The 25,289-nt window shown below is 41.9% G+C and overlaps 1 protein-coding gene across 1 annotated transcript in view; it reads left to right on the top strand.

Moving 5' to 3' along the window:
- SYT9 (synaptotagmin 9) overlaps positions 1–25,289 on the top strand; it is a 104,068-nt gene that overhangs the window by 35,669 nt on the left and 43,110 nt on the right. The window contains exons 2-3 of the mRNA XM_077820111.1: positions 14,590–14,941; positions 18,664–19,210. Of these exons, the coding sequence (XP_077676237.1) occupies positions 14,590–14,941; positions 18,664–19,210 (899 nt within the window). The remainder of the gene's footprint in view (positions 1–14,589; positions 14,942–18,663; positions 19,211–25,289) is intronic.

Raw genomic sequence — 25,289 nt, 5'->3', positions numbered from 1 at the left:
AGAAAAGAACAGAGAGGTTGCAGCACAAGTAAGGAAAGTGGTGCCAGCAGCAATATGAACATACTGTGTGATTTATCACCAAGCTTTGGCATCAAAGAAGTTGTGATATAAAGTACACGAGGGCCTCAACATTGTTATTAAAATTGTTGATTTTATAAAATCCCAGGCAGTGAACCCACTCTGTTTTAGTATGCTGTGAGAAAAGATAGGCCCAGGTCACATTCTGTCTCTGTTTCACAGTGAAGTCGTGTGGTTGTAATGTGGGAAAGCGTTACAACATGTCTTTGTATTGCATGATGAGATCAGAAATTTCCTCCTTGGGAAAACAGATCTTGCAAATTACACGTGCAATGTGGACTTCTTGACTATGTTAGCTTACCTGGTGGACATTTATGGCAAATTGAATACACTGAACCTAACACTTCAAGGTGGTAATACAAACATACTAGATATGAAATAGAAAATCAGGGGATTCATGAAGAAGCTCTCTTTTTGGAGATGCCACTTTGAAAAGGAAGTGACCAAGATGTTTCCAGTGTTATCAGACTTTTTAAAACACAGAATAAAAGAGCTCAAAATGCTATTAAACACCAAATATTAACTCTTTTTCTGGATTGTATTCCCATTTTGATTAATATTTTCCTGCTGCTGAAGATGACTCCCCAGCTACCAACTGGATTCAAAACCTGTTCTAGATAACAGTTGACTCCATTCCAACCTTAAATATCTCACCTAGTTCAAGAAAATCTCTCAGAATTGTCAAGTGAATCACATGCTGAAGACCAAGTTTTCAAATCTAACAAACCAGGAATTCTGGGTTTTTGTTGAGGGATCTTGGCATGTCCAAATGCCCCCCAAAAAATCCATATTTTCAAATTATAGTTTTAAAAAGCCAAATTAGATCAATTGTATAATTAAACAAACTGTATAAAATTGAATAAAGTCACAAAACCATCTGAACTCTGTGTCCCTCTTGAATCTTAATGCTTTAAATTGTTTTAAAAGGGGTATATGGTTGTGGGGAGACACCAAGTTTTAAAAAATATCTGTAAGGGAGCCACAGTACTGAAACATTTGGGAACCATAGCACTAGGGGATGAGATGGCTCCAGTTTTCCGAAGAACTGATGGTGGGGATGTGGTTTAATGCAACATTTGACCCGTGTCTCCCTCTCATCAGCAATGAACAGAACTCTGGCATAGCTGAGGATCAGGCTCACAGAGTGAGACATGGCCAGTGTCCTGTGGATGTCATAATCACTATTCCGCTCTCCTTACCTCTTCGTCTCATCAGGATTGAATAGTCTTTTTTCTATTTACAAGTCAGAGATAAGGCTCTGGACATAGTACCATTATGGAACTTGTGTAAAATGCCACAATTAGACATTTGAATTAGACATTTCTTCATTTCTCTGAGTTCAGAGTGACAACAGGGAAAAGAGATGGGATTCAAAATGTCATGGGGTTGCAGGGTCCTTTGGATAAGTCCACATTGCAGCTTAGAGCAAACCTCCCAACCTGGTAGATGGGTTCACACTGGCTTGGCTTGGGCTAGCATGCTAAAAATAGCAGTGTGGCTGTTGCAGCTCCAGCAGAGACTCAGGCTAGTCATCCAAGCTCAGACCCAGAGGGTCAGGTGGGCTTGAGGGCCTGCCTACCTACCACAAGGCAAATGGCACATCAGTGTTCTCAGGGCCTTTTTTAAGGAGAGAGCATAGCTCACACATCACCTGAGAGGGGAAGTTGAAGACCTGATCAGTCAGTATTTCCCATGGGAACCATAGCCCAGGCAAAGTGTCTCAAAAGCTCAGGAGTGATTGCTATTGCCTTTGCCAAACACAAGGGGATGGCTTCAGGGTAGCATGTGGCAAAGTCCGCCACTATGAGTATATATTGGTTTCCCAAAGAGTTCTTTTCCAAAGGCCCCACCATATCCATTTCTATTCTCTCAAATGGGGTTTCTACAAATGGAACTGGGACCAAAGGAGCCTTTGGGGTGTTCTTAGCTGCCACATACTGACACTCAGGACAGGGAGAGCAATACTCCCTTACCTCCTGATGCACCCCCAGCCAGAAAAACTGAACCAGTTCCTGCTCCAGAGTCTTCTCACACCCTATATGCCCTGCACAAGGCATCTCATGTGCCAGCTGGATTACAGCCTGACCATGGTTACAGGACACCAGGGGCTGAGTTCTTATTACTGCCAACTGTGGGCTTCCTTCCACGTGATACAGCCACTCTCTCTCCTGGACAAAGTGGGGAGTACTGTCCCATGCACTGGGGGTCCACTGCCTCTCCATCCATGAACATCACCTTCCGCACAGGCCTTGTATATGCTGCAAGCAAATCGTTCCTTTTGGGTTGATCATCTCGCCCACTAGGAAGCTTGCATCACCATTTGGCTACACACTGAGTCTACAAGCCTCAGTACCTTCTTCCCCTGGACCCACAGTGGAACCATCACCTGGCAGGAGTCTTCCTACAGACTCTTTCTTCGGCCATTCAGCCCTCTGTATATTGGCATTTCTTCAATGGGCACCCTGTCTTCATATGTCCCTGTTGCCCACAGGAGTAGCAGGTTGCCAGGCTCATTCCCCTGATTTCCTTCCTGGTTCAAATTATGTGGGGACCTTTGTCTGAACTCAAAGCCTTCAGCCTGGTTGTTTGCATCACTGGGTATTTATTCATGCAATACATCATCCAAACTCAGCCCCGTGGCTCACCAAAGTCTTCCCGTCTCTGTGCGGATAGCTTGGGTCTCTGCAGTGGGTTTTGTACATGTTTTCCATCATGCCCAGGGTTTGGCGTGTGCTGGCAGGCATCTGGCGCTATTGGTGGCCATATCTGGTAAATGGGCAGAGGCCACACATGTCTCATGTCTAGCAGCCTGTCATAAATATAAAGGGAAGGGTAAACACCTTTAAATCCCTGCTGGCCAGAGGAAAAACCCTTTCACCTGTAAAGGGTTAAGAAGCTAGGATAACCTCACTGGCACCTGACCAAAATGACCAATGAGGAGACAAGATACTTTCAAAGCTGGAGGGGGGAGAAACAAAGGGTTCTCTCTGTCTGTGTGATGCTTCTGCCGGGACCAGAGCAGGAATGCAGGTCAGAACTCCTGTAAAGGGCTAATAAACAATCTAGTTAGATATACGTTACATTCTGTTTTGTTTAAATGGTTGATAAAATAAGTTGTGCTGAATGGAATGTATATTCCTGTTTTTGTGTCTTTTTGTAACTTAAGGTTTTGCCTAGAGGGATTCTCTATGTTTTGAATCTGATTACCCTGTAAGGTATTTACCATCTTGATTTTACAGAGGTGATTCTTTTACTTTTTCTTCAATTAAAATTCTTCTTTTAAGAACCTGATTTCTTTTTCATTGTTCTTAAGATCCAAGGGTTTGGGTCTGTGTTCACCTATGCAAATTGGTGAGGATTTTTATCAAGCCTTCCCCAGGAAAGGGGATGTGGGGTTTGGGAGGATTTTGGGAGGAAAGATGTTTCCAAGCGGGCTCTTTCCCTGTTATATATTTGTTAGACGCTTGGTGGTGGCAGCAATAAAGTCCAGGGGAAAAAGGTAAAATAGTTTGTACCTTGTGGAAGTTTTAACCTAAGCTGGTAGAAATAAGCTTAAGGTTTTTTTTCATGCAGGTCCCCACATCTGTACCCCAGAGTTCAGAGTGGGGAAGGAAGCTTGACACAGCCTATTGGCCTTGAGCAAATTCTCCATCAGCTGTACTGCGTCTGACAATAACTCAGGGAAATGCCCACATGGACACAAACTGCTCCATTTGAAATAACTCTGCAACTTGGGTCCCAAAGTGCTCCTCCAGGCAATGCTACTGCCAGCAATGCTCTGAATTGTTGCGCCACCACCCGAGGGCATGCCCCCTAAGCTACATCTCTGCTCTGAAGCACTGCTGACGTGTCTCTTTGCTGATATCCAGCCCAACTGTAGTCTCTAGCCTGCTCTGGATCAAGGTTACTCTAGGCCAGCTGTCCCTGTCCCAGCAGGCAGGGAACAAAACTAATGCCCAGGGCTCCAGAGACCATTGAGAGACCAGCTCCACCCTCTCAAAGGTGATGAGGAACAGATTGTCATCGGGGCCCATTTTATTGAACTTCACCAGCATGGGTGACAGAGGTCCCCTGATGTAAAGGCCACTCTGAGGTCTCCCTGGGCAGGGGCCAGGGGTTTTAACTGTTGCAGAAAGACTCTCTGGAGTTCTTGCTGCTGGGACACAACCTCCTTCAGCAGCTGTTGCAGCTGCCTGGGCTTGGGCCTGCTACAACATCTGCTGCTGGAAGTGCTGTTGCTGGTTGGCCTGTTATTGTTGCCACTCCACCATCTACTTGCATTAGCGTTTGGGGCCTCTCTCAGCAGAAGCACCCTCTGAACGGACTGGTGTGGATTCTGTTTCTGCCTCGGGGCCTTGTATAAGGCATAAGGCTTCATGCCCACATTCTCCACCAGTTGTAGTGGTCCAACCCTTAGCTGGGGCTTGGACATAGTCCCTCCAAGTCTCTTGCCACTGGGTCCCCTATCAGATCCATTTCTCCTGTGCAATCTATCTGTTCCTGGGGGAAGTTCAGCTCATTCATGGGGTCTTTTCTGAGTCCAACTGCTATTGCTGGTAGTCTTTGGTGGCACTCCCCAGGTCCTACCATAGGTTGCTGGCTGAGATCAGCCTTCCAGGGCCCCTCGCCCATATCAGACTTGTAGTGTTAGTCTGTCCCCAAATAAGTCGGGGGAAGAGAAGGAAACACCAACCACTGCCTCAGGCTGGGCTTCCCTCGCTACTGGATATCACTAGCAGTCCCTGGCAGCCTGCCCTCCTGGGCAAACTTCCCCCCTTCTCTGTTGCAAGTTTCACCCTTTTAAGCTCCTCTTCTCCAGGTGGAGCATGTTCTGCAGGTGTGCTTAATTGGCATTGGCTGAGCAGGAATCCTCGTTAGCCTATCTATCAACTGGATGAGGGAGTGTCCTATCACACAGAAAAAATCCCAAGTTTGCCACGATCTAGCTTCACCCTCCTTTTAATGAAAAAATTTGAATATTACGTTGTAAACTTCATATGAAAATTGCAAAAGATAGTAATTACTGTTGGTTCTTTTTAAGGATTCCTTTTAATGACTGATCATACAGTGCTACATCATGGAATAGAAATCCATATTTGTTAAACTCCTACCACTTACGGCATATTTTGTTTAGTTGTCTGTATTTTATTGATTAAAATGTGTGTTCTGCTTGTTTTAAACTTTTTTCTATTTCCTTTCATGAATCCTTCAGATGGTTCTGATGCCTAAAAGAATGTCATGGTATAATGTGCTAAGGATGAGCACTGGAAAGTAAAATTGATTAAAATGTGATTATAAGCAAAACTGAAACTGAATTATCTAGTTTCATTTTTCAAGCCAAGGGAGTTATAGATAGCAAACAGCCATACTAATGAAAAATAAAGATTTTTAAAATTCTTTCAGTTTTAATAATTTACAGTAATTGTAACACAGGTAAGGAATACATTATATACAAAATAGTCCTTATAATAAATAGCAAAAACCACAATGGCAGCTTTGAATTTCTGACTGTATATAAAAAAAGTATTCATATAGCAAGGCAAAACATTACCCAGATTTTGGCCCCAATTCAGCAAAGCACTGCTTCAGTCCATCCTTCTTCAGCAAAATATTTAATCACACATTTAACTCTAAAGATGTGCTTATGTTCCGTTTAAATCAGTATATGCTTAAGTGCTTTGCTGAATCATGGCCTAAATGCAGCCTATACCATCCACCAAAGTCTGTCTGAAGGATAAAACTGTTAAGATGAAGATGAGAAAACAGGTGTACCAGGTAAACCCAGTAAAGTGGGCTGACTGAATCACTTACTATTTTAATAATCTAAAAGCTAATCTAAACAAATCTAAATATTTTAGGTATAAAATTATAGTGACCTTATTGAGGCCTGGTCTACACTACACAGGTAAGTCAATGCGAGGCAGCTTACGTCGATGTAGATGTGTATGCATCTACACTTAAATTTCACTCCCACGGACATAACTGCCCCATTACCCTGACTTAATAACACCACCTCCACAACCGGCATAGAGTCAAGGTCGATGTAGTTATGTCAACACAGTGTCAGTGTAGATGGTGTGTTACTTGCATTGACTGTTTGCAGCCCCCTGGAGGTGTCCCCCACAATGCACCACCCTGATCGCTCTGTCGCCATTGTGAACTCTGCTGCGCAGTGGCCAACTGGCCAGGAACCACCCACCCCTTACTCAGGGCATGGAGGAGGGACCAGCACCAGGATTCACCAGACATCCCAGTGCACATAAACAGTGTTCTGCGGGGGCCGCCTCTGCCTAATTCTAGAGTGGGATGGAAAGCAGACAGGAACTCCACCTCTACTGGTTGTTTCACTGCCTCTTTTAGCATAAGTAAAAAGGAGCAAATCAACAGATGTGTTCTGCTACTTTGGGGGTTCCATCCCTGTAATTTCAAAGCAAACAGCATACTTACTGGAGGTTACTACCCCTGCATAAGGCTCACCCGTGCTGGCCGGTACAGACTGGCTGGACTGCGCTGGAGTAAAAAACATGTCCTGGCTTCCTGTGCACCTGGATCCCATGACACGTTGCCTGTCCCCCATGCTCCTGCTCCTCTTCCTTGTCCAACACTTCCCCCTCATGCTTCAGGGTGGGGGGCCTCCAACTCAGACTCCTCCGAAGTATCCACGGGGCTCTTGGAAGGGGTGGTGGTGGGGTCTCATCCGAGGATGGCATGCAGTTCTTTGTAAAAGTGGCATGTCTGCAGCTTTGCACCAGAGCAATCGTTAGCCTCCCTTGCCTTTTGGAACACCTGCCACAGCTCCTTGGCTTTTATATGGCACTGCTGCTGGTCCCTCCTCCATGTCCCACGTGATCTGCTTATATAGGACAACATTTCTATGGCTGGATTGGAGCTGTGCCTACACAGCCTCTTCTCCCCTGGAGATCCAACACCTGCATACTCCAGGCAGGAGGGGCTTGTGGGGGGGAGGGTCATATGAGCCCACATTTAGCACCACAGGCCAAAAGACCCTGTCAGGCGGATTCTCGCCTTTCACTTTTAAAAAATGTCTACCCTTTGTGAAAAAAGACATGAAAATGTAAACCAATGATGCCCGCATCAGGCACTCTATGACTGTTTTCCCACAACTGTCTCCACCCTTTCTTCCCTTATGCATGGAATACCTGCCCTGAACTAATTCATAAGTGAGCCCTCTCCTCAAGACCCACTTCTACAGAGGTGCCAACCAAATATTAGCCAATCAATGACTAGATCAAGGGCCCATTGGGGACAGCTGACATCTTCCCCATCGTTCCCCATTGTTTTGTTTGAGTTTTACTTTCTTAAGTTGTGAGTTCTTCAGGGCGGAGGCTTTGTCTTTCTGTAAGTTTGGACACACCTAGCACATTGTCGGCGCTATCATCATCCCGACAGGAATGATTTATGTAATGTGTGTGTGAGAGAGACTGGAGCAGTGCGGGGAAGACCTTTGAATTCTCTTTTCCCCCACTCCACTCCCCTTAATTCCTGTTCCAAGAGAATAGGAGCCTAGTTGTTTGTGCTGGGTTCTGTTTTCAGCTGCAAAAATTTAGAGAACTATTACAAAGAAGAAATCCCCGGCTAAGCTAGTATTCTCTTGGGGCCACTAGCCTTCCTCCTCCCAGAAGGATTTGTGACTTTAGGAGTTCTAGGTAGCCCTTTACCAACTGTGAATAATCTAAAATCTTTACGAAAAATCATTGACCGCTTTCAACTCTACTGATCGGGTTACATTTTCAAGTGTATTTTGGCAATGGGAAGGGCTTGAAACTTACTTTTACTAAAAGGAAGCAAGCAAGCTGAGGTTCTTCTCTACATTTTGAGTTGCCAAATTTAGGGAAGGCCTGAGGCTGACAGCATCATGGGTTTACAAAGGCCAACTACTGTTCAGAAGCATAAAAGAGCAGCACAGAGGCTTGAATGTTCAGTTTTGTTCTAATAGGTTCTTTGGTTTTGACAGTTTTAAGATGTCTCACTTCTTCAGACTTTTTCCCCATCTTATCTATTTGCGTCTTTTAGTCTCTCTCCTTTCACATCTGTTTAGCATTTCTCCCTTTGGAAAGGAGAAAATGAAATACAAAGGCCAGATCTTCAAAATTACCTTCCAGAAGCACAGTCTACAGAAGCCTTCAGCATACTACTTCTCCTCTCTCATAATGCACGAAGGAAAAAATAGTTTTCTGCTATAAATTCACGCTTGAACCCACAAGGACAGCAACACTCTGCTGTACCTTAACAAGAAAAAGTCTCAAAGGTTTCCATTTTCACTCAGTTTTCAAAGGTTTTCCCCACATTTAAAAAAAAACTTGTAGATAAAAATATTCCTGATCCCTAAAATGAGCAGATGACCTCACTCAGCTGAAGCCTCCTAAAAGCCAATGAATAAATGAGGATTTTTGCAAAAAGCAAGGTCATCAGGCTGGGAGAGAGCAACATAGGGGATCTGAGTGAAGCAGATCTGCTGATCTTGTCAGAGAATAATAAAAAATAGAGCTGGAAAAAACCCTGTTAGTTCCTCCAGGTCACCTGTCTGGGGTGCAGGGTGTCTCCTAGAGTCCATCACTAATGCATTGTTCAGTCTGGTTTTAAATGTCCCAATCAATAAAGCACCCATTTTTAACATATCACTTGAAGGTGGTATTTTCTCATTTGCTGCCTCAATTTTTATCAAATTTACCTGTATTCCCGTTACCCTGATCTCCTATTTACATACCCCATTGTCCCACCATTACCAGTTCCTTTCTCTTCTTGGAGCTACATTCAAAGGGGTTGCCAGGGGTTGTGTAGAGGCAAATCCTACCCTGCTTGCTCCTCACTCCCAGCCGGTAATAATTTATTGTTGGCCTATACCCATCCCAGTCCACCCCATGCTCTGGCACAGGTAACCTGGCCAATGAGTACAGGGGTTATTTCCCACCAACTTGCTCCAGGAAGGAATACACTGTGGGGGGAGACAGCTCAGTGGTTTGAGCATTAGCTTGCTAAAGCCAGGGTTGTGAGTTCAAGCCTTGAGGGAGCCATTTAGGGATCTGGGGCAAAAATTGGGGATTGGTCCTGCTTTGAGCAGGGGGTTGGACTAGAGGACCTCCTGAGGTCCCTTCCAACTCTGATATTCCATGATTCTAAGACCTGTTTATTAATATGCTCTTGGACCCAAGGTCTGAGGAGACCTGTTTTTCATACAAACATAATTTGAATCAGAATGCTGCCCTTGGTGTTTATACCCTTTACATATTATCAGATTATTATCCAGTCTCCTTCCCCATAAGATCCATAGTCATTGCTTAGATCTTCCAATTGTCATCTCTGGCTCATTTAATCTTTTCTCGTAAGACAATAAACACAGTACCCTTAAGCATCTGTTCATTTTAGTTTCCCTTAAATTACCTCCTGTGTGTGTGTCTCTGTTTAGTGTTCAGGTGTCCAGAACTGAATGTGGTATTCCAGAAAGCCTGGGGTAGTTTTACGACAATCAGCCAGAAGTTTGTCATTGATTTCAGTGGGGGAACGACCGGTCCCTTGAGGAATATGCATGAAAATCCCTTAAAGAGGCCAGTTTGCGCGTGTATGTATGACAGGAATCTGAGAATTCATTTAGATTGGAATATGTTTTAAATCAAACAAGAAATGCATATAGGTGGTTCCTGAATTTTGTTATTGTAACTTCCTGATCCAAGGACAGCTAAGTCCCTTAACATTATGTATTACAAAAGATTGTTTACGGCGAAATCCCAGTACTATCTGCAGCCATGGAGAACTAATCAGATTCTCAAGGACCATAAATGGTAGTGACTCTGCCCTCCCCAGGCCCAAGCTGACTGTGAGGTCAGGAAAGGACTGAGGATGTGCACACCTCAATTCTATCTCTTAATCAGGCAAGGAGAGTAAATGAACTTTTGGACTTAAGACAGGGACCTCCCAGCAGACAGTGCTGAACTGCATCTGTGAATGCAGTGGTATCTCGGGCTAACAAACCCAATGGCAACTGAGAGCTGGGCAGACAGAAAAATCCTTACCAACACTCTCCCAGGCCCTCTCTAGAGGTCCCTTTTCTGTGTTTTATGAGGGTGTGGATTGTCTGGAGGTGTAATTTCATTTGCCTTCTGCCTCCACCCCCTTTCCACATCTCACACTAACCCCTGTGTGCCCAGTGTAGGGAGAAAGGGGACAGAGTTCTGTGGACGGCTGCTTGGATATGAGGAGCTCACATGCTGTGGAGGAGATCTGCTGGTCCTCACCAGAGAGTGAGCATGAAACCTCTCTGCCTCCACTGCTGTACTGGGCCTGATTAACCTAGCACAGTATTGTATCTGTGGTGAGAAAGGGATTAATGTGTGGCTTATTTCTATGTAAAGCAGGGCCAGGAGCTGGCCCTTATATCCTCTTATGTCAAAATATTGTCCTATTGGAAAATTAGAATGAATGAACTAAAGTTCCAAAACTTAGATCCAAAAAATAAAATAATGGTGATTTACAGAAGATTTCAATCAGCAGGAATAGAGAAACATGAGACTAAAATGCAGAAGAATCCTGCTGAAGAAATAGCACAGTTCTAGCTCCCTACTGTTACTGACTCCAGGAAACGCTGCATGCAAAATTATTAGGCACATGCCAAGACTGCAAACAAATAGATCCAGCTTTAAAAAGCTGTGTCTAGTTTGAAATCTTTTTCAGAAAGAGAAGGTAGGAAAATAAAGATGTTAATAACCTGTCTGACTACAAAGGATGAAATGGGCTACGGGCTATGTTGTTCTGCAGTGTAGACTATAAAGCCAGAAGGAGCCATTGTGATCATCTAGGCTGACCTCCTGTATAGCACAGGATCCTTGGCTCAAGCATGGTTGCACCAGGAGAGGGAAGGGTGAAAGAAGTCTTTTCCCCTATCATTGCCATTTCTACTACTCAGGCACAATAGCAATCCATTCAGGAGATTTCTCCCTTCTCGAGCTCCAAGAGCGCAGATCACCCCAAAGGGGGTGCAAAGGAGGCAGGACCCTAGCTAATAGGCACCAGGCTCCACTATCCAAAGGAACGGTGCAATATGCACACTATCTTTGCATGCTGATGAGCTGGTAGAGGGATTGCTCCTTGTGAGTTACAATCCAGTCCAGTGCTCTTCCACACGAATACCAAATTCAGGCTTGTATGTAAATCCACAACCCAGTTTACCATGCTTGGAAGAGCTCCGATTTGCAGTTGCAGTTTGGGCCTATCTCCAATAGTAGTGTCACACACATGTTGCAGTAATTCCTGTGAAAGCTGAGCTAACTGAAAAGACTAGCCTCTGAGGTCCTGTCACCACAATTCTAGTACTCGCTCGCACTACACGGCTGCAATCTTTGCAAATACACACATGAGGATGCTTTCTGCTCTCATCAAAAAGCAGAGTGAGCCACTGACATCAGGCTGAAAAACAAAAGCACATGGGAATATCGCTAAATAGGCTCAGGAAAACGGAGGAACAGCTGGAGAAATGGAGGAAAAGTTACTAGAGAAAAATCAATACAAAATAGTAAGTAATATGAGAACACCTCCATGGGAGCCTCGCTCTCTTACAATCAGAAGGAAGATGCAGCTGAAATACTCGTTACTTGGGGCTACAGTCCCTCAAGCTGCTCACAGTACCACAGGGGTTATAGTACCCCTAGTTGTCCAAAGGAACTGGATCTGCCTCGTACTTGAAAATATGCTACTCAAATGTTAAGTACCCGCATTGATTACCTGCAAATTCCTGTCTAGGGTCACTCAATGCTTTGGCCATAGTATTTAGCCCCACTGCAACTTCATAGAAGTGTGAAACTATCTTCATACCCCCAAAAAATCCTACAAAACAAAATTATAAGGAATGAGTGAGAGCAGGTAGAACATAAAAGGAGGATAGTGAAAGAGATTTACACATCTCCTCATTCTGCTGTGCACTTTTGCTTTCTGATGGATTCTCCTCCCAACGCACATTGAATAATAAATAGCTGGGAAAACACCTGGTATAAGATGGGCTTTTCCTGAACACATGGCAGCAGTTTGAAACTAGCATATGCAGGACCCATCTTGGGTTTGTCAATAGCCAGCTGATTTGGCTCAAGGAAGAAACCCACAGTTGTTTAGAAAGAGAGAATATGCATCAGTATCAGACAATGTCTACTAAATTCAAGATGCCAGAACATTTGGTAGAGAGTGTAACCTAATGATCAGAGCAGGGAACTGGAACTCAGGACTCCTAGGTTCTGTTTCTCCACTGACTCACCTTGGCAAGTCACTTAACTTATGTATTCCTCAGGTCATATGAGTATAAATGTACCCATCTACTCTCGGGTGTCTTGTGATGCTTTTTTATTAAGTGCTTGTAAAACACTTCAAGATCTTCAGATGAAAAGTATTAAATAAGTGCAAAGTGTTATTACTGCTATAACTTACTTCTCTTGATTTCGGTTCTCTAGCTGACTGTGCTCTACCCAAAGTCATCACCAGAGTTGTTCAGAACTGCTCCCAGCAGTGTAGGTACTCCACCTCCCCAAGAGATGGTTGCTATGTGGACAGGAGAATGCCTGTTAACGTAGTCCTGTCTACACTGCGGGTTAGGTCAGTATAGCTGCATCACTCGGGGGTGTGGATTTTCCTAAGTGACCTCGTTATACAAACTATATAAGTTTGTAGTATAGACCAGGGCTGACTGAGACTGGCTTTTGCAGCAACAGCAGAGATTTAACCTGCCCAGCCTTTGGGAGTGGCTGTATCTTCTAGCGTTCTCCTTGGGAGACACAGAGTATTCTCTTTTAGAGTTGGCTGAGGTTTGTTTCACCTGAATTGTCACACACAGTTACATAAGTGACTCGTATTGGGAGCTGTATGACTAAATCTTGTGCAGCTGTTTGAAACTTTACTCTAACAGTAAACTGGAGAGGTGAGATTACAGTGACATATAGTGCTTTTACACAGTCTGGAAAATTGCAGTGATAAGGCTATGTTGCAGTTTGATGCAATGAAATGGAGTCCCTGTTAATTGTGCTTAGGGCATGGTATATTGTGTAACCCTTAATGAAACTCATTTAGCAAATGCCATCACCATCAAAACAGCTGTTTCAGTCAGTCATTTTCCCAAAGTACAATTTAAAAAACAAAAACCCAACCTCCAAATAGTACCTATAGGACAGGATAATGCTAAGATCTGTGAAAGATTTGCGAAGAGTCCACCTCCACATCCCCTGAGGACCAGAAGGATATAGACCAACTGCAAGGGTTTCAGAGAAGAGCACAAAAATTAAGACACTTGACCTTGTACACGTAGTTGTACCATAGTTAAACGATGACTGGGGGGAGACACAAGATTACCCTGTAAACATATGTGAAGAGTGCACATGCACAAAGTAGAGAAAGAGGCTAGAATTAAAAGGAATAGAATTAAAATACTAAACATTTCTGGTGAGTTTTGGGGAAAATATCTTGACAGGTATTATATATATTACGGAATATTCTCCACAAGGCAAGTGGTGAAAGCCCCAATGAAGGAGGCATTTGAAACTGAACTGAACAAGGCAACAGAAAGTGTATTGTAGCGAACAATCCTGCACTGGCAGGAAGATGAACAGATGACTGAACACGCCTCTTCCTTCTCTAGTTTGATTCCTCATTCCACCAGCCATCCCCCCTCCCCAACTTTACGCAGGAAAAGAACACAAACACAACCTCTACACTACCTCATGATGAACCCAAACGAGGGATGCTGAACCTCATTGTGAAGTGCTAGCTTCCCAGGGCAAAGAGGGCACATGACAGCTCAACACCTGCCGTAGGGGCAACTGACACATAAAAACATTTTGAAAGGCAATAGAGGATTTTTTTTCATTTTACTCTTCTAAGTGATATTTCTCTAAAAAAAATCTCTCTCTGTAGATAAAATGGAAGACACCCTTTGAAAAGTCTAAATATTGTACATTTCCCTTATGTCTATGCCAGGAAGACCACAGCAATGTATGTTCCCAAGTATGCAACGTTGTTGTAGCTGTGCCGGTCCCAGGATATTAGAGAGACAAGGTGGATGAGGTAATATCTTGTATTGGACCCGCTTCTGTGAGTGAGACAGAGAAGTTTTCCCACGTATGGCATTTACCACCAGGATAGAATGGAGAGTGGTTGAGGCTGATGAAAATCACTTTAAATGGTGTTTAATGCTCTCTTGTAGCATTAGTGAAGGCCAGAAGTCACAGAGCCTGTGTCCAATATTAATAATACATTTCAAAACTATAATTCTTTAATATTTTATTCACAGCAAGACATTAATGAAAGTTAATTTTTCTGGGGGAAATGGAGGAAACACATTTTGTTCTGTTTCTGTGACCTGAATGCTGCAGCTACCAGTGCTTAATTTTTGCAATCCAGTAGAAAAGCATTATGTAATGAACGATTAGTTCCATAATGTGTGCCCCTTTGGAGCTGCACAGAGCCATATCCGAACAGGAGGAAAAATGTGACATGTCTCTGTATTTTTCTTCTTTGCAGATATCTCAGTAAGCTTGCTGTCCTTAGTTGTCACAGCCTGTGGACTTGCTCTCTTTGGTGTGTCTCTGTTTGTGTCCTGGAAGCTTTGCTGGATCCCTTGGCGAGAACGTGGCCTGCCCTCTGGGAGCAAAGACAACAAGCAGGGATCGCTGAACTATACAGACACAGAGACCAATGACCATGAATACAGTGAGGATTACCTGGGGCAGCCCACTTCCTACCCGGAGTCCTCCCTGAAGATTAGCCACACTTCCCCTGATATTCCATTAGATGCTCAGGCAGGGACCAAGGAGAATTGTGTGCACAATGTCCGAATGCATCGCCAAATCACAGAACCAACCTCTTCTGCTCGGTCAGTAGCTGTAATTTCTTTCTAATGATAATCATTATGAATGGAGATGAGACCAAGAGAGTTACACTTTATTAGTTAACACAGAGCCTGACTGCAGATGTATATTGTACCTGCCTCATTCTTTTACTTTAATGATCATAGAAAATCAGTTGTATGTTGGGGTGTACTGGATGATGGATGGCTTTAAAATTAGGAAGGTGCTTCCATAGTAGCCACAGTGGCGATCCATGTTTTCCAACATGAACAACTACAGCATCATCTGTGTCTTCCCCTTATAAGCTGGACAAAATAGCCAGGAAGGTTAATGCCCCGTAGAACAAAAGAACAGCCTACACTGGATCTTGTAAATCACATTCATTTGGACTTACCATCAATGCCGAGGGCTCCGCAAAGATTTCAACAACCATCAAAAGAGAAAAATAGGGCAGGCTAATGAAACACTTTTGAAAGTTAGAAATAGAATTAAAGGTGATAGGTTTTAGCTACAGCCTTGACTGTGGGGGGAAACTGAATGAGCAAGATTAGATGATGGCAAAGGAACCAGAGTGCCAGCATATAAGGGAACAGGAAAGGGAGAAGGGGAGAATGTGAGAGTGCTTAGGGGCAGGTGATAAAAGGATTAGGCTGCATGCAGCCAGAAAAAGGATCAGCACGTGAACAGCCAATTAGTGGATTTCTGAGCTAATGCAGATGTACTGGATCTGGAGAAGTTACAGCACTCTCTCCATTGCTCCTCAATAACTCGTCTGGCCATTTGACTGGAGTGGGTTTGTCAAAAGCTTTAAGATAAGGTGCTGTAACAGCTGTTAAAGCTGAATAATTGCTGACAGACCCAGGTTTAGGTGTGAGAAGGCTTGGCCTAGATCAGATGTGGCCAGCCTGAATCTGAGAAGGAGCCAGAATTTACCACTGTACATTGCCAAAGAGCCACAGTAATACATCAGCAGCGCCACATCAGCTCACCCTCCCCCCGACTCCCAGTGCCTCCCACCCACCGGCAGCCCTGCCAATCAGCACCTTCCCCCTCCCTCCCCGCACCTCCCAATCAGCTATTTTGTGGCGTGCAAGAGTGAGCGCTTGTAGCTCCAAACCTAGAGTCGGTGCCTTTTCAAGAAGCCGCATATTAACTTCTGAAGAGCCGCAGGCGGCTCCGGAGCCACAGGTTGGCCACCCCGGCCTAGATGAACAGAAGGCCCAACAAACACCACACATACTACAGAGCAAAGGCTCCAGGTACATGGACACACTTTGTTAATCTTTTTCCACTGGCTGTACGATCAGTGTAAGGGAGGCTCCTTGAGAGTCTTTTCTAGGAGTCTGTGGAGAGGGCATTGCCATAACTGTCGATGCTGGACACCATGTTGCACACACACAGCCACATGCAAGGTTGATTTCAGACTGGCATTGTAGTCGAGAGCTGTGGTATGGAGCTAATGTTCTGTTTTCAAATCCCTGTAAAAGTAGTTTGCCCCATGTTCTGTGGTTCACTAGCAATACCACTAGCATTAAATGTTGGATCTGAAAAGGGCCTCACATTCACGATCAGAAGGCCACCTCTGTACTGGTTAACAGGCCATACAATGCCACAGAAGTCAACAGTATTGCACAGGGAGTATGGCAGGGAAGCCCTTGGCTATAGCACTGCGGAGTGTCTAATCCCAAAGTGTCTCTGGGACAGCAGTAAAATGGAGGAGCGTTATAAAGCAGGAGCAAAAGAACAGCAAAAGGGAGTGAGAGAGGGGTAAATCAGTGGCAAATAATGGAGTGGATGGGTAGAAGGGAAAATATCAGGAACACACAAAAAAGGAAGGCAATGAAATTTACCCACCTAAATCAGTGCCTCTTGTTGGTGCTCGATAAAAGACAGTTTAGGGCTGGGGAGGGGCAGGAGGCAACATCCTCCAGGAAAAGGTAAAAAGAGGAAATTGAGGGATTAATATTACTATCATCATTATCATCACTAAATTTTTTTTTTTTTTTTTTTTTGCCATTGGTGAAACATTGTCACACTTAAGTCAATTTTGGAAATAAACCCTGCGTGGGGTACAAGAAAAGAACGATACTCATTTGATCCTTGCATGCAATTTGATCCCCTACTACCTTTTTTTTTTGGGCTCCCAGATATGCAAGCTGTATAAGATATTGTATGTGAGGCAATGCAGTCTAGCAAGCACAAAACTGAGAACCAAGATTCTAGTCTTTGGTCAGTTACGGCCTTTGCTGTGTGACCTTCATCAAGTCTCCATGCCTTACTTTCCTCACCTATACAATGTACATAATACACTAACCCCCACACCAGCAACAACCCTTATCTGTCTCTATTACAGCATCTTGACAATCTGTAGAGAATGCTAGGGGTTAAGTTGTATAATTCCTTATTTGTGGTATAATATATTGTCATGAAAATTACTAATGCACAACAACATAATTATGCTTTTATTGTGCAGTAAGGGAAAAAAATTAGATGGATTATAAGAGACAATGCTTTTGTTTTAATGCACACACATTCAGGAAATGATAACAGCAGAGAAAATAATGCTGATTATATTCAACATAGTTTTTAATGAATCCTATGCTAAGATTTTCCCAGGTTTTACTTTTCATGTTCACTTCATTTTGTTTCTACAATATGTTGCATGATTGCTGTATATTAATTGGGGGGAAACGTAAAATCCAACTTGTATAGGATTAAGGTTTTACCTAATCCAGCTTTCACATCCCACTCCCATACAAGAACTACAAATTTGATTTCTGCAATCTTCTTGTAGAGTGGAAATTTCAATCACAATAACCAAGTCTAGATAATAAATCTCACTGGACTGAAACTAAAAGTAACTTTCTCTCCTAGGAGCAATGAAACTAAAGCAGTCTTTCATTCTAAGTATTACAGCGCTTATCACATCAGCTAGGAGTTCTGAGAGGCAAACCAGCTTGATAGGAACAAGCAGCAAAATCATTTAAATTAGAATAACCAGTCTGTGAACCAAGTAGTAGGTTCCATCAGTAAATACAGATGTTGGGAAATATCTCCTCCCGTCACTGTGTACAAGATATCTGCAAGTTCAAAGTAAGCCATTACTTAGTTTATGGGACCAATTCTGCTCTCAGTTACATTGGTGTTACACCCTTATATTTCATGGGATTCGTCTCAGTATTTATAAAGCCCCTATAAAGCAAGTGCTAAGTATTAGTATTTATTATAATTATTACAGTCAGTGGGACAAATTCATACCTGGTGTACTTAAGTCCACTGATCTCTGTGGATTTGCACCAGGCATGAATTTGGTCCATTTCCTTTATGGGCTACATATGTAGTTGGACTGAATAGTATACACTTCTAAGCTTTTCTTGGGAGTCAGTGATTTTGCAGCATTCTTGTGAGTTCTATCTAACAGGGGATGTTATGAGTTTCAACCAATTTTGGAGAGTACTTATTGCCAGCTCGAGGTATAGGAACTGAAAATTATGCAAACACCATGAATCCAATGATGAAGAAGAACTATAGTAACATCTGGCTAATATAAGTATCCTTCTACTCATTAAAAGGGATACTGTGCTTTATAGGTGTAAAGAAGTAAAAATCAAACCCTGTGGCACCATACAACCCAAAATCATGGCTAAGGAAAGCCAAATGAAAGTAAATAATAGGTCCTTTATACAAACCAGAATCACACAACACCTAACAATATAATCAGTTTAGTTTCTGTCATTTTTCCCTTAAGGCACAATTCAATCCGAAGACAGCTCAATCTCTCGAACCCTGACTTCAACATCCAGCAGCTTCAAAAACAGGAGCAGCTGACAGGGATTGGACGCATTAAGCCAGAGTTGTATAAGCAAAGATCAGTGGATACCGATGATGGCCGGAGGAATAACAGCAAGGCCTGTGGGAAACTCAACTTCATTCTGAAATATGATTGTGATTTAGAGCAGTTGATAGTGAAGATTCACAAAGCTGTCAACCTGCCAGCAAAGGACTTTTCTGGAACTTCAGACCCTTATGTGAAGATCTATTTGCTTCCAGATAGAAAAACAAAACAACAGACTAAAGTGCATAGAAAGACCCTAAACCCAGTGTTTGATGAGGTTTTTTTATTTCCCGTTCCGTACAATGATCTGACCACAAGGAAACTCCACTTCTCTGTGTATGACTTTGACAGATTCTCCAGGCATGACTTGATTGGCCAAGTGATAGTGGATAATTTTTTAGATTTGGCAGACTTTCCCAGGGAAAGTAATATTTGGAGGGATATTGAGTATGTCACCAATGTGAGTATGACACCTTTTCATTTTGAGATTTTATACAGTAATTTAATAGTTTATAACCTCTACCTTTTTTTAACTGGCGATACAAGTTCTCCATGGTAGATTTATGGAGAAAATTATCTCTCTCTCAGCATTTGACCACAATCCACAATCATTTTACCTTTATTGGACAGCATTAGAAATGTCCTTTATGCTGAAGGTTAATCATTATCTTGTTTGTAGGGGAGGAAAGCCACAAAAATCTGTTCTCTATCCCTCACTTACCCCAGGGAATGTTATTTTTTCTTTTCTCTCTCTACTTTTCTGTGGTTTGCATTATTTTCCACATGTATTCTAGGATGCTATCAGCCTCAGTTTGGAAATTGAAGACTTTTGCATGGCTTCCGTCAACCTCCCATAGAAGCTCATTCTGACAAAGTCAGCTGACCTTGCACCTACAACCAAGGGGAATATGTGAGTTCAAACCTAGCACCAGCAGTTAGTAGCCACAGCCTAAAATGAGAGAAAAGTTTGAAGATGTCATGCAGGATTTGAAAACTCAAATCCATACAAGGACCGTCTCAGTTTACATTTCAGGAGGCAGGTCGCAGGTACTACATCTGTGTAGTGCTGTCCTGCTAGGGGCATTTTCTGAACAAAACTTTTTAAATAAAGAAGCAGGGGAACATCTTTACTATAATCTACTAATATTCCTGCTGTCTTGACAGCCTTTGGTATGTGAGCCTACATAGGAACACTCTCAGGGCACCAGCTACAAAACAGACAGTACTTTCAGAGGCCAGGAGCTTTATACTTCTCTCATGGCATAGGCAAACCTCCCATTAGTGTTAATGGGACTTCAGCATTCTCCAGTAGAAAAAAAGAGCCCTATGGATTTCAGAGCCCACAAAGTGAAACTACTGCTTCCAGAAGCCAATAAATATTGGTTTTATTTGTTTTTATTTGTTTTTGGTTGCATTTGTTTTATGGAACTGTAGTCTTGCAGATTCCACCTTTTAGTGTCAGCAAGTCAATAACAGCAAAAGAGTGTAAGTCATTTAGGCCCCAATCCTAAAAAGCATTTAAGCATGTGCTTAAAGTCATAGGTGCTGGAACTATGCTGTATCCCCTGGTTTGAAGTGGTTTAAGAACATAAGAACAGTCATACTGGGTCAAACCAAAGATCCATCTAGCCCAGTATCCTGTCTTCCAACAGTGGCCAATGCCGGGTGCCCCAGAGGGAATGAACAGAACAGGTAATCATCAAATGATCCATTCCCTGTTACTCATTCCCAGCTTCTGGCAAACAGAAGCTAAGGACATCATTCCTGCCCATCCTGGCTAATAGCCATTGATGGACCTATCCTCCATTAATTTATCTAGTTCTTTTTTGAACCATGTTATAGTCTTGGCCTTCACAACATCCTCTGGCAACGAGTTTCACAGGTTGACTGTTTCCATCATATAGGGGTTTACTGTTTGGTTCAATGGCTTTCAGTACCCCCACTATACAAATTGTTCCAGCACCCCTACTTAAAGTTCCTTTTGACTTTGGTGGGACTTACGCACATAGTTAAAGTTAAGCATGTGCTAAATGCTGTTCTAAACAGGGATTCTTTCCTGAGTCAGCACTTTAATCTTTCTAGACTATAACGTGCTAATGTGCCATGTTACTGGCCATAGAGCAAAAAGGACTAAATTCATTTTTTTCTTGATTTTGTTTTGAAAATGTTGGCATTCACACTGGCTGTCATTATTTTAAACTCTCTTATCTGTGAAGTTCATAGTAGGCATTGGCTACCCTGGCAGGGCGAATGGGGTGGGACAGAAGCTCCATCCAAAGGGTGGAGTACAGGAATAGGAGAGGGAATGAAGTTTGTCCAGGAAGGTTGGAGGGCAGCAGCTGGCTCCAGGCTGGGAAGGAGGGTCCTGGGGGTTCCTACCTGCTCCCAGACCCATTCCAGCCCCTGTAGGTCCTTCTCTTGCTTCTGCTTCCCCCACAAGCATGCACAAATTATGTGAAGGAGATGTGTGCCCCCCTCGTCCCCTCCCAATATTTCTATTTGTGTTTGAGTTCAAATTTTTAAAACTCTTAAGTTCCACATGTTCTGCATGGGGGTTGAGGTATGGGCTCTTCTATAGTCCTTAGAGTTTTAGTCAAAGTGCATTTCAGAGTACAGTAGAATACATTGATCCAAACAGAACAAAGGACATGGAATTCATTCTGATAAACAGGGACTTTTCAATGTAAATGATGCTCAGCAGGAAACATAATCCAGTTTCAGTTAGTGTTTGTTTCCAGATAAGGGGTTCAGATAAATTATAAACTTGATTCTCCCAATTAACATTTCCAAAAATTCAAACGGTTAGATTTAGCACATTAAATATTGACAAACTAACCCAGCATAATTCAAAAAGTTGCACTGAGTTGCAGCAAATCCGAGTAAACTCTTTTTATCTGCGTCTCCTAACTGCCAGATGGACTGGCAGCAAAATCTCAAATCCTACTGGGAATTCAACATTGCTGTACAAAACTCACCTGATTTCATCACAAACCTGATCACAGGACAAGGTTCATGAATCTTTGAAGCAAAACTGGGCTGAGTTACAAATAAACCTGAGTTTATTAATGGTTGTGAGCAGGAATTGCATCAACCTTGGCAGCAGTTGAACTTTGAGTTTCTCAGTTTTTCAAACATCAAACTTAAAAGGGACCAAATGCCTTTTGTCAAATGCAATCAGTGGACTTTCAGAGGGTGTAAATCATCAAAGAATCCAGCAAAGAGCAGAAGTAAGCATTATACAACCAAACCTGCCAAGTTACCCACAGTTCTGGTATTGCATCTGAGCAAAACTGCATCTACTTCTGTTCCTGATGCATCTCATGACATTATATAGCCAAGTATTTCATGTCCCATTATCTTACATTCTTCCCTATTTTATTATATTCTAATCCAATTTGATACATTACTATAACATAGCGCATCAAATCAGACTTTACTGAATACCTAGCAAAATGGTCTATTTCAAGTGAATATTGCAGATTATACATTAAATAAATCAGCTTCACCACAAACAAAGCCATTCGATTCACCCATTAGACCACGCAGGGTGGATTTCATTTAAATCAAATTGATTTAAATCACTAGTCAGGAAGACTCGATTTAATCATGGATTTCTACATAAAATTGCATTCTTGTTGGTTGCTATAACCTTAATACATATTCTTCACAACTCAGAGATAGATACAGGTTTCATTTTTAGACGGTACACACTATACATTTTTAAAGAGATTTATTCTGAAAACTTTTCAGATTAGTTTTACAGCTATATCAGAAAATGAATGATTGTTTGGTTATTTCATTTACCAAAGGTAATTGAAGCAGATATTTATAAAGTCATGGGAGGTGAACTATCTCCAATTCAACAGGTTAATTATTAATATTTGGAGGATTTTCTTGCTGTATTTTGCCATGCTGTATTAGCAGGAGAACATCACCAGATAGACATTTAAATTGTTTTATTTAACTAAAACAACAACATTATGTATTCTGGATTTTTTTTCCTTCAACAGCAAATATATAATATTTTAACAAAACAAGCATATGAATTTTTGAATTTAGTTAAACATGCAAGTTTTTTAAAATCAGGTTTGTTTTTGTTAAAATTGTTTTTAAGTAAAATAAATAAATGAAATATTAAAAAAAAATTAAATTGACTATGTCAGCCAGGTCAACATGAGAAACTTAAAATATTGGCTTCTTCAGCTAACTCAATCATCTTCACCTTCATTTTCCTGTTTGTTCATAATCTGGAAAAGAAAAACAAGCTTTCCTGCTTTTTCAGGTCCCAAACGATTTCTCAATTTGGAATGAATTATTCCAAAGGAAGAAAATATTTTTTCTACACCAGCAGAAGAAGCTACTGCTATTAAAAGTGAGATAATCATTTCAACAGTCTCTGAATCCAAGTGCTTAAGTGACTTACCACCAGTTCATTGGTGTGACTTTCTTTAAAACACTATTACCAAACAAATATTTCTTGAATGGTTCTTATTCCCCAACTGGGTGTCTTTTGTGGCCTGCTGCCATTATAGGTTTTCCCTTCTAGTGAGAGAATGATATGGTAGATCTCAAATCAATGAAGGCTACACTCAGAAAGACCTCAAGACTTCTAGAATATGCTGCTCAAACAGTTTCATTTTTGTTATTACTGCCCGTCCCTCCCTTCTCACATTTATCTCCAGACTTCTTCTCCTTGTCCAGATTTATTCTGCTCCCCAACAATCTTCTATTCATTGAACTTTTTGAAACTTTGCACTTTTAGAGAGACGTAAGGGATTGACTCTATGTACACAAATTTGTAGAGGGACAATAGGGTTGAGGTCTGTTATTTGTCACCTCTGTATATTATTTATTTATTTAAAAACATTTTTGCTGTTAACAAGCATGTTATCTGTGGAGACACAAAACCACAGTTTGAGAACTGCAAAACTAAGCATCTCTGATGGTATCTTCTAGACTGAGCATTCAGTCCCATTTGGGTAGATAGAAAGATTAACCTAAATAATCTATCAGAAGCCCCTGGAATCCCATAAAATTGGGTCCCTGATCCATGAACTGTTGGAACTCGTTTACAAAACTTTTCTTAAACATTACATGACTATATTGTCTCATATTTTAGAATTAGAATTTATATTCCCTATTCCATGACGAGATATTTTTGAACTATAATATATCTTAATTAAAACTATCTTTAGATAGGTTTTTTCCTCAAAAAGCATTTTACCCCAAAAAAATCCAATTTAAATAAAAAAAAATAATTGACTTTTATCCACCCTGAGACCACATCATCAATGTGTCTACTTGCTATTCTCAAACAAGGCAGAAGGCTTACAATTCCACTGAAGCACAGCAGCTTCAATTCTTCTTCCAGAGTGCAGTACAATTCCAGACTGTATGATTCTTTTCTAATAGCTTAGTATCCATTAGGTTAACAGGGTTGAATATGCATATGGTAGCTTAAAGCACCTCCATAGCACACACAAAAAAATCTATGGTGAGCACTGCCTCTAAGCAGAGAGCAAGCTGATATTCAAATGACCGTTCTTCTAATCTTAGTCCCTCTGAGCATAAAACTGAATATCTTCTGTCACACTGCTTTTTCCAGCCAGAGAGAAGCAGAAGGGATTGTCTTACAGGCACCAGCAGCGGGGTTGTTTAATGGAAGATGTAATTAAGTAGATCAGCCTTAGATGAACGTGAAATCAAGTTTGATTTGCTTTTTGTACATCTATCGGGCAAGTTAGTCTGATTTCTGACTGTTAGGATGGAGGAGAAGGGGTTGCTGTCATCTCTATTTTTAGGTCTGAGTTTAACAGGTCAAACTAATGCACTCAGCAGCCTCTGAAGTTTGTATTCAAAAGACTTTTTTAAATGTTCACAGACCAGTGGCATGTTTCGAAGAGGGCATGATTGTTTGTTACCCCCTCCATATGCACACACATTCCCCACATACAGTGCTATCCTCAAACTCATATTTCCTCAGGAGTAGCATAGGGCCTCAGGAAAAGGGGGAAAACATATTAAACTATAAAATAAAATAATTAATTTATCTGCACAAGACATGAAACCCCATGTTACAGCATTCTGGATAGATGAGAATCACCTTCTCCATGAAATACTAAATACCCATTTACTAACATGCCATGTACCAGAGAATAAAAAAACTCTTTTCAAGGAAATAACCTATTAAACATGACCATGCTGCTACACAGGCAGACAGAAAGATTACAAATCTTAGATGAACCAGTTTCTACTGTGAACATTTTGTTTCATAATGACTTGTTTTTGTTACCTAACGGCTTTATCTCTGTCACCCTGCTGTGTAGCAGATACTTCCACTAGCTTCTTTCTTTAAGAACAAAACAAAAATTAGAACTGGAGAGTGATGATTTCCACTTAAAGGAGGGGAATAAATGGGAGCTGTGACTTCCTCACTTCTACTCCCAGCTCTGCTAGCATTTTCAAAAGAGGTTTTGGATGCCGAACTTGAGACACCTAGGACGTGATTTTCAAATGTGCCAAGTACCCACATCTTCTAC

This window comes from Eretmochelys imbricata, chromosome 6 (assembly GCF_965152235.1).
Source record: "Eretmochelys imbricata isolate rEreImb1 chromosome 6, rEreImb1.hap1, whole genome shotgun sequence".
Lineage (NCBI taxonomy): Eukaryota > Metazoa > Chordata > Testudines > Cheloniidae > Eretmochelys > Eretmochelys imbricata.
This window is presented reverse-complemented; position numbering and strand designations above follow the sequence as displayed.